The following is an 8,914-nucleotide window of genomic DNA, read 5'->3' as shown; positions in this document are numbered from 1 at the left end:
TGAGTGCCCAGCATAGGGCTTGCACATAAGATGGGCTTAATAACAGTTTCTTAAATTAGTGCCTATGAGATTTTTTTTTTTTGATTGCCTGTCTTTCAGAAGGAGATCATTTAGACTCTGTAAAGGAAGCTGCAGTGTTGTGGCCAAGCCTTGTCATGGGGTCAGAAGATGAGGGTCAAATTCTAAATTCTCCACTTGAAAATCAACTGACTTTGGGTAAGTTATTGAACTGGCTTAATGGGCTACAACAAGGAGTGATTTTGTCTCATTGAAGTGTTTAGCAGTGTCTGGAGACGTTTTCAGTGTCAACTGAGGATGCAAGTGAGAGTGGGGTGTGCTCTTGGCACCTAATGGGTAGAGGCCAGGGATGTGGCTAAACATCCTATAGTGCACGGGCCAGCCCCCCCCTCCCACCTTATGCTCAAGAAAATAAAAACAGTGCCTCGGCTGAGAAAACCCGAACTAGAAAATTAGGATTAACACTCTCTTCCTAACTCACAGGGTCCTGACGATGCTCAAGCAAAATTCTTCTCATGAAATTGTCTTGTAAATGACAAAGGACTGTAGGCAAATGCCCTTAGTGTCCGGCACCGCACCTTACACAGAGGAGCTGTTTAATAAATATTGGCTCAAGGAACAAATGGAACAATGGATGAATTGGATGATTCCATGAAATGGATGAGTGAATTGCATGGAGCCCCTTCCCAGAACTGAGTTTTTGTGTCCTCATTTGCAGCAGAGGATGAGGATAGTACTTGTGTCCTAAGAACCTTGGGAGGATCGCAGAGACGCGTACAAAGTACCTGGCTTGGGATTGACACATCTTTGCGAGAATTGTCCTTGTTTCACCTTTGGTTATTGTCCCCCCCCCCCCGCCCCCACAGAGTTCCTGCTTCCTCCCTCCCAAGTGACTCCCTTCCTCTACTCCCTTGGTTTACACAGAGCTGCCCTATCTGTTTTAGTGAAAAGCTATCATCAAGTCCTACTCCGCATTTTTCTGATGAAACACCTGTTATTCAGAAACCACCTGCTCCTGGTTTCCCAGAGTTCAGAGACGGAACTGGAACCCAGGCTCCTGTTTCCTGGCTGGGAATCTCTCCACCATGCCCCTACTTTCCCTTGGCTCCTTCTGTTTTCTCACCTCCTACAACCAATCAGCACGTTCCCAGCAGAGTTTCCCAACCTTTCTGAGAGCTGGGAATGGTTACTGTTAGAAACCCCAGCACACATCACCAAAGCATTAAAATGTGCCCACGTCAAATAAAATCTGTGTATAACTTTATGAAAATTGGGTTGCCTTGGCAGTCGACTGAAAGTTACATTTTAGAAAATTTAAACACTTATTAATGTAAGTATTTTAGTTTGCTTTTTTACATTTTGAAGTCATTATTTTTTCTCCCTCCAGCAGATGTAATTATAGACCTTTGAAAGGCATTTGTGCCTTTGGTGCTTTACACATTATAAAAAAGGTCTTATTTACTTTTTTGTCCATTGGTGAGTTTCCCATCTTCCTTATTTCTGTTTGCTTATAATAGTCAATGACCATTCCAGAGTCTAGGAAGCATCTGGAAACTGTTGAGTACTTGGTGGGTGATATTTCATGTAGGTAATGCTGTTGACCTGCAAACATGATCTCATGCACTGGAGTCCATTTTTGTCCAAGAGTGTGACAGTCGACTCTTACATTTGCCATAGGTATTGTGGACTGCAAAGGGCTTTCTCATATATTACTCATTTGTACAGTACTTGAGCACAATCTGTATTATGTTACATTTTCTCTTGATTTTACCAATAAGAATCTAAAGGTTAGGGAGGAGAAGTGACTGACTCACTCAAAGTTATAAAGCAAGTGGCAGAACAAAGGTGAGAATTGCTATCTTCTGGGTTTCAAGTGTGCCATGAGCTTTTGGCCCTGGAAAAATTACTCCTGAAAGAGGAAATAAGCAAGGATTGAATCACTGGGATAGCTTTAGCTTTGTGTGAGTGCGCGCATGTGTGTATGAGACTGAAACTAGCCTTGAATATTCTTTATTTGCCCTACAGATAGTGGAATCAAATTAATTAATTAGGTCAACAAATACTTATTAGTGATGGACCCTGTTGTAAGTGCTGGGGATATAGCAGTGAACTAAAAGAGCCTCACAGAGCTCACATTCTATATGCAACAGATAAATGATAAATTGACAAGACCATATATATTAATAGTACATGATGTCAATTAGTGTTAAGGATAAAAATTAAAGCAGTTGAGGGGATAGGAAATCTGGGTGGGAGGAGTTGCTGTGTTGTTCAGCCAGGTCAAAGGTGGCTCATTTGTAAGGTGGCCTTGAGAAGAGACTTATAAGGGAGGAAGGATGTACCATGGATACCGGGGACAGACTAGCTGAGATGAACATGTGCGAAGGTCCTAAGATAGGGAGATGTTTGGCATGTATGAGAAACCACAAGGAAACCAGCCCAGCTGGAGAAGAGTGAGTAGACTGGGATGGAGGGAGAGAGTTATTGGCAGAAAATAAGGTGAAGACGGGTCTGGTGAGGAGGCGTGGGGACAGTTAGGGAAGATCCTCCAGGACCTTATAGGGGCTTGTGAGGGCTTTGGCTGGGATTCTGAGGTAGGGTTTCCTTGAGGGCTCTGACCAGAGGAGTGACACGTTCTGACATATACTGTTAAAGATGTCTGATGGACTGATTAGGTCATGGCATCTGGTCCCATCACTTCATGGGAAATAGATAGGGAAACAGTGGAAACAGTGTCAGACTTTATTTTTTGGGCTCCAAAATCACTGCAGATGGTGATTGCAGCCATGAAATTAAAAGACGCTTACTCCTTGGAAGGAAAGTTATGACCAACCTAGATAGCATATTCAAAAGCAGAGACATTACTTTGCCAACAAAGGTCCGTCTAGTCAAGGCTATGGTTTTTCCAGTGGTCATGTATGGATGTGAGAGTTGGACTGTGAAGAAAGCTGAGCACTGAAGAATTGATGCTTTTGAACTGTGGTGTTGTAGAAGATTCTTGAGAGTCCCTTGGACTGCAAGGAGATCCAACCAATCCATCCTAAAGGAGATTGGTCCTGGGTGTTCATTGGAAGGACTGCTGCTAAAGTTGAAACTCCAATATTTTGGCCACCTCATGCAAAGAGTTGACTCTTTGGAAAAGACCCTGATGCAGGGAGGGATTGAGGCAGGAGGATTAGGGGACGACAGAGGATGAGATGGCTGGATGGCATCACCAACTCGATGTACGTGAGTTTGAGTGAACTCTGGGAGTTGGTGATGGACAGGGAGGCCTGGCATGCTGCGATTCATGCGGTCGCAAAGAGTCGGACACGACTGAGCAACTGAACTGAACTGAACTGAAGATATTCCTAGTTTGTAATATTTCCATCTCAGACAGGAGACTCAGACCTGCTTTGAGAGACCATGAGGGACACCTTTCTCTTCAAGCATGTTCAAATCCTGAGGTGAAGTTGAACTTTAGTGATTGATTCATCATTCAGATCAGTGACTGGGCTCCACCAGAATACCAGAGCTACCTATGGCAGCCTTGGGGATTGAGGAATGAGTAACACAGGGTTCCTGCACTCAGGAAGCTCCTCTTACAGTGAAGAAATACAGACAACAAACACACAAACAAAGGATTTCCGCTATTGAGAAGGGCTGGGGAGAAAATAAAACCAAAGGAGATGGATGCAATGATGATGCCATCATAGAGGGCTGCTTTAGATTCCAGTTGGCTTTTGAAATGAGGAACTTGAGCAAAAAGTGTTGCACACGTAGAGCAATTTATGGTATCCAGTTTCATAAAAAATATTATTATTCTGACTTTTTAAGCGAGAAGCTGATATTCCGTGAGATTAAACCACATGCCTGAGGCACTCGTAAATGACAGATCTGGGGGTCTGAATCCAAATTTTCTCTCATTTCCTGAGCCAGAGTTTTCTCACAGTGTACACCACTATGGAATGTGACAGTAGGGCTGGGTAACCCTGGAGCGTGGGATGAAGGAATCCATAACGGTTAGGCAAGATGGGAAAAATGTGTCAAAGCAGAAAGAGACGCAAAAGAGCAAGGGCTGTAACTCGCTCCCACTAAGGTCACACAGGATGACTATCAGGATGTAGAGGAGCTGCAGTCCCCAAAGCCTCAATTCCACTGGGCTGAGAAAATCTCCAGCCTAATCTCAACAGAAGGGCCCTTGCCTTGCATGGGTGCTCTCAGCAACCCGGGCTGGGGCGGGCCCCTGGTCACATGTGGTTTCAATCACTGCATTTATCTGCATCACTGTCATTGTATCTGGAAGATGACTGAAGCCTCATTTCTCTCCCAGGCCTGTCTGATTGTGCAGGGGGTGCACGTCAAATCTGGAAAAGCTATCTCATCTTTGGCAGGCCAGAGATAGGGCAAGACTTCAGAAAGGTACAGCAACATCCCACCAAGGCCCCTTCACCCCTTTATTAAAAACCAATCTGAAACAACAAATGTCTAAAATTTTCCACTTGATCATTTCACCCTGCCTCATTATAACCATGCCCTTTGTCCACACCCGCTGGAGGTTTTTTTTTTTTTTTTTTTTTTTTGCAGCCTTGGGGGAAGCTGGGATGTGTCTGTCCCTAGCTCTCAGTCCCTCCCATAATAAACAATCACAAAACAGCTTGCTGCCCTAGGCAACTGTTTGTCCCTTTTGGCCAGGCCCCTGTGACTTAGGTTGGGGAAGAGGGTGGGAGGTGCTCCCAGTGAAGCAGAATTTAGGTGTAAGGCCAAGGACTTGGCTTTGACCAGAAGCGCTGTTTGGAAGCACATCTTTGCAGTCTTGGAGGATCTTTAGAGAGACTCTGGATCTTTATCTGATTTGTCCAGTGATGGGTCCCTGAGGGTAGGGGCTTATGGCTAGGGGAAGGAAGGAAGGACTAGCTGAAGGAAGGACTAGCTTGTACTAATGGTGGAAAAGGTCATCTCCTGCCTCAAGTGTCTCATCTGCAGCTGGCCATTCTACCAGCCATCTATCCCTCAGAGACAGCTCCTTAAAAACCATTCCCCCTCCCCCGCAAAAGAGAGTAACATCACTTTCGGTACTGGGAGGAGCTTAAATCAACCGGGTTATTCTCGGCTATTAGAAGAACCTTCTTTTTTCCACGGTGTGATTGGATCTCTTGGAAGCTTTCTACAGAATAGATTTCAAAGGGCTTTGGGAAGCTAGGAAAGGATGCGTGGAAAGTTACTGAGGATTTGGGATAGGTGTCTTCTCTTAGTGCACAGACAGACATGAATTGAAACGATTCCTTTCGGTTGTAGTATTTCCTTTTCATTATCGGGGATTGGGGTGGTTCCTTGGGGGTAAGAAAAAAGAGATGGGCAATGCAGGAGACGCCAGAGATAATGGGTTCGATTCCTGGGTTGCGAAGATCCCCTGGAGGAAGGCATGGCAATCTGCTGCAGTATTCTTGCCTGGAGAATCCCATATAGAGGAGCCCGGCGGGTTACAGTCCATGGGGGTGGCAAAGAGTCGGACACGACTGAAGCGACACAGCACACATTTAGGGGATAAGGGACCTGTTTAAATGCTTTGTAGGAAGGAAAATTTGGGGCCCTCAGAGGGTGGAAGGTGGGCAGAGAGAGGCATCCTTCTGATCAGCGGTCGCTTTCTATGAAGTCTTTTTTTTTTTTCCTTCTGCAGCCCAAGGGCTCGCCCCACTGCTCCACTTTTCTAGCATCCTTCTCCAGGAACCCGAACACTCCTCGCCGCCCGCTCAGGGAGGCGTTCCCGGCAAGCAGCCGAGGCGTAGGAATTCTCGAGGACGACCGGGGCAGCCGGAGCAGCGGGCCGGGGAAGCGCCCGCCCGTCCCGGGTTCCCCAGCCTCCGTGCGCCCGCAGGCGCCTCTGGGAGGCGCTGGTTTCCCGGCGCGGCGGCTGCAGGTGGTGAGGCCCAGGCCGGGGTCCGGATCCCGGCGCGCCGAAGGACCGCGGACTCTCTCGGGGCAGCCCCGCGCTCCGCCCGCGGGGGCCCGGCCGAGGCGCCCTGGGGTCCCCGCGCCGCCCGCACCCCCAGCGCCGCGCCGGCGCCTCTGCCGGTGGCCGGGGGTTATGAATGGGCGCAGCGGAAGCACCGCCCCCCCCGGACGTGACGCTCGGCCAATGGCAGCGCGGGCTGCGTGGATGGATGAGGTCAGCGCTGTCGTGTCGGGAATGGAATGTGTAAGTGTAACATTCAGAACCGGGTAACATTCGGCGACCGAACGCGGCGGTCGGCAGCGATCGCGCGGGGGCCTTGGAAGCGCCGCTCCGGGCCGGCACTGCCCGCGGGGAGGACGCGCCGCCGCCGTCACCCAGCGCCGCCGCCGCCGCCTCCAGCCTTCTCCAGCCGGGCCGTCGCGCGTCCCGGGGGCCGGCCCGGCGAGCGCAGGAGTAAACACTGCCGGAGTCTTGGAGCTGCTGCAGAAGGGAATAAAGAGAGATGCAGGGATTTGTGAGGTTACGGCGCCCCAGCTGCAAGATGCACTAGCCGGCTGAACCCGGGGATCGGCTGACTTGTTGGAACTGGAGTGTTCTGCACGGGAGCCTGGATGAGTTGAAGTTGCTTTCCAGGGGCTCGTTTTCCACGCTGCCGAGAGGAATCCGAGAGGCAAGGAAATCACTTCGTCTTGCCATTGATTGGGCATTGGGAGCTTTTTTTCCTCCCCCCCTCTCTTTCTTTTCCTCGGTCTTGTTGCATGCAAGAGAATTACAGTCCGCTGCTCGCCCGCCCTGGTGCGAGATATTCCGCCCCGCTCTCTCCCGTCCATTGTGCAACCCAAAGATGAAAGACCGAAGGGGAGAAAGTTAAAGAAATCGCCCACATGCGCTGGATCAGTCCACGGCTTGGGGAAAGGCATCCAGAGAAGGTGGGAGCGGAGAGTTTGAAGTCTTTACGGGCGGGAAGATGGCGGACTGGAGCTGAAAGTGTTGATTGGGAAACTTGGGTGATTCTTGTGTTTATTTACAATCCTCTTGACCCAGGCAGGACACATGCAGGCCAAAAAACGCTATTTCATCCTGCTCTCAGCTGGCTCTTGTCTCGCCCTTTTGTTTTATTTCGGAGGCTTGCAGTTTAGGGCATCGAGAAGCCACAGCCGGAGAGAAGAGCACAGCGGTCGGAATGGCTTGCACCACCCGAGTCCGGATCATTTCTGGCCCCGCTTCCCGGACGCTCTGCGCCCCTTCGTTCCCTGGGATCAATTGGAAAACGAGGATTCCAGCGTGCACGTTTCGCCCCGGCAGAAGCGAGAGGCCAACTCGAGCATCTACAAAGGCAAGAAGTGCCGCATGGAGTCCTGCTTCGATTTCACCCTTTGCAAGAAAAACGGCTTCAAAGTCTACGTCTACCCACAGCAAAAAGGGGAGAAAATCGCTGAAAGTTACCAAAACATTCTAGCGGCCATCGAGGGCTCCAGGTTCTATACCTCGGACCCCAGCCAGGCGTGCCTCTTTGTCCTGAGTCTGGACACTTTAGACCGAGACCAGTTGTCACCTCAGTATGTGCACAATTTGAGATCCAAAGTGCAGAGTCTCCACTTGTGGAACAACGGTAGGAATCATTTAATTTTTAATTTATATTCCGGCACTTGGCCTGACTACACCGAGGACGTGGGGTTTGACATCGGCCAGGCGATGCTGGCTAAGGCCAGCATCAGTACTGAAAACTTCCGACCCAACTTTGATGTTTCTATTCCCCTCTTTTCTAAGGATCATCCCAGGACAGGAGGGGAGAGGGGGTTTTTGAAGTTTAACACTATCCCTCCTCTCAGGAAGTACATGCTGGTCTTCAAGGGGAAGAGGTACCTGACAGGGATAGGGTCAGACACCAGGAATGCCTTATATCACGTCCATAACGGGGAGGACGTAGTGCTGCTCACCACCTGCAAGCATGGCAAAGACTGGCAGAAGCACAAGGATTCTCGCTGTGACCGGGACAACACCGAGTATGAGAAGTAAGTGACGGGCCTCGGCGGGTTAGCCCCGGGCCCTGCCCACCTGGGTCCAGGTGTGAGCTTGGGGAATGGGGGTGGGACAGGGGAGCCCCTCCGGTCCTCTTCCTCTTGCTCCAAGCCTGGGACCGAGCAGCCTGGTTCTCTGGTGTGTGGCTTGGAGCTGAAGACCCAGAGTTGGAGCTCCTCGGGCAAACAGAAAAGCCTGGAGCACTTTCTTGGGCCAAGTAGGTGACAGTGACTCCCTCTTGCTTGGAAAACCTTCAGGGTGATGTGTCTTCTATGAAGGGTGTGGGTTTGATCCAAGTTTGGAACCTGCGCTTCAACGGCGGAGCCAGGAGAGGGTTTGTGAGAGGTTATAGGGACCCCAGAGGCTCTGAATCCACCCAATCTAGGGACCTTCCACCCAAGGTTGATGCTTTATTTGCTGTTCTCAGGAGGAGGGAGGGGAAGCTGCTTTCCCTGGGATTCTCCCACCCTCCAATTGTCATCTTTCCGTAAACCCTAAATGTGTGTTAGTAGTGAAAGTGCTCTAATTTTAGCTCCTAAACTTTCTGTGCCTGTCTCTTCCCTACTCCCAGATGGCATTGACTTTTATGAAGGGAGACTGTAAGCTGGTTAGGGCCTGTGATCTTGCATGCACGCATGCATGCATGCTTGCACTCATTCATGTGTGCTTGTTGGTATGTATATATCCTGCCTCCCTCCCTGGGAGAAAGCTGTTTGTAAATCTGGGCCTCAGCTCTACTGCTGTAAACTCCAGTTGCTAATTTAGATTTCCTCTTCCCTTTTGTCTTTATCAATTTGCATGTAAATCGGAGACTGTTACTCTCTGAATGGGTGGTGAGATGCCTCCTCACCCTCTGGAGTGAAGCAAGTTTTGTCCAGTTGCTAAGTAACTGAGCTGGAGACTTTGTAGCCTTTCTCACTCTTGCTTTTCCTTCACAGT

At 49.6% G+C, this 8,914-nt stretch overlaps 1 protein-coding gene across 1 annotated transcript in view; it reads left to right on the top strand.

Moving 5' to 3' along the window:
- EXT1 (exostosin glycosyltransferase 1) overlaps window positions 6,233–8,914 on the top strand; it is a 315,513-nt gene continuing 312,831 nt past the window's right edge. The window contains exon 1 of the mRNA XM_005689136.3: window positions 6,233–7,968. Coding sequence (XP_005689193.1) covers window positions 7,007–7,968 — 962 coding nt within the window. The 5' untranslated portion in view covers window positions 6,233–7,006. The remainder of the gene's footprint in view (window positions 7,969–8,914) is intronic.

This window comes from Capra hircus, chromosome 14, assembly GCF_001704415.2.
Source record: "Capra hircus breed San Clemente chromosome 14, ASM170441v1, whole genome shotgun sequence".
NCBI classification, from domain to species: domain Eukaryota; kingdom Metazoa; phylum Chordata; class Mammalia; order Artiodactyla; family Bovidae; genus Capra; species Capra hircus.
The sequence above is the reverse complement of the archived record's forward strand: the minus strand, read 5'-3'. Positions and strand labels throughout refer to the sequence as shown.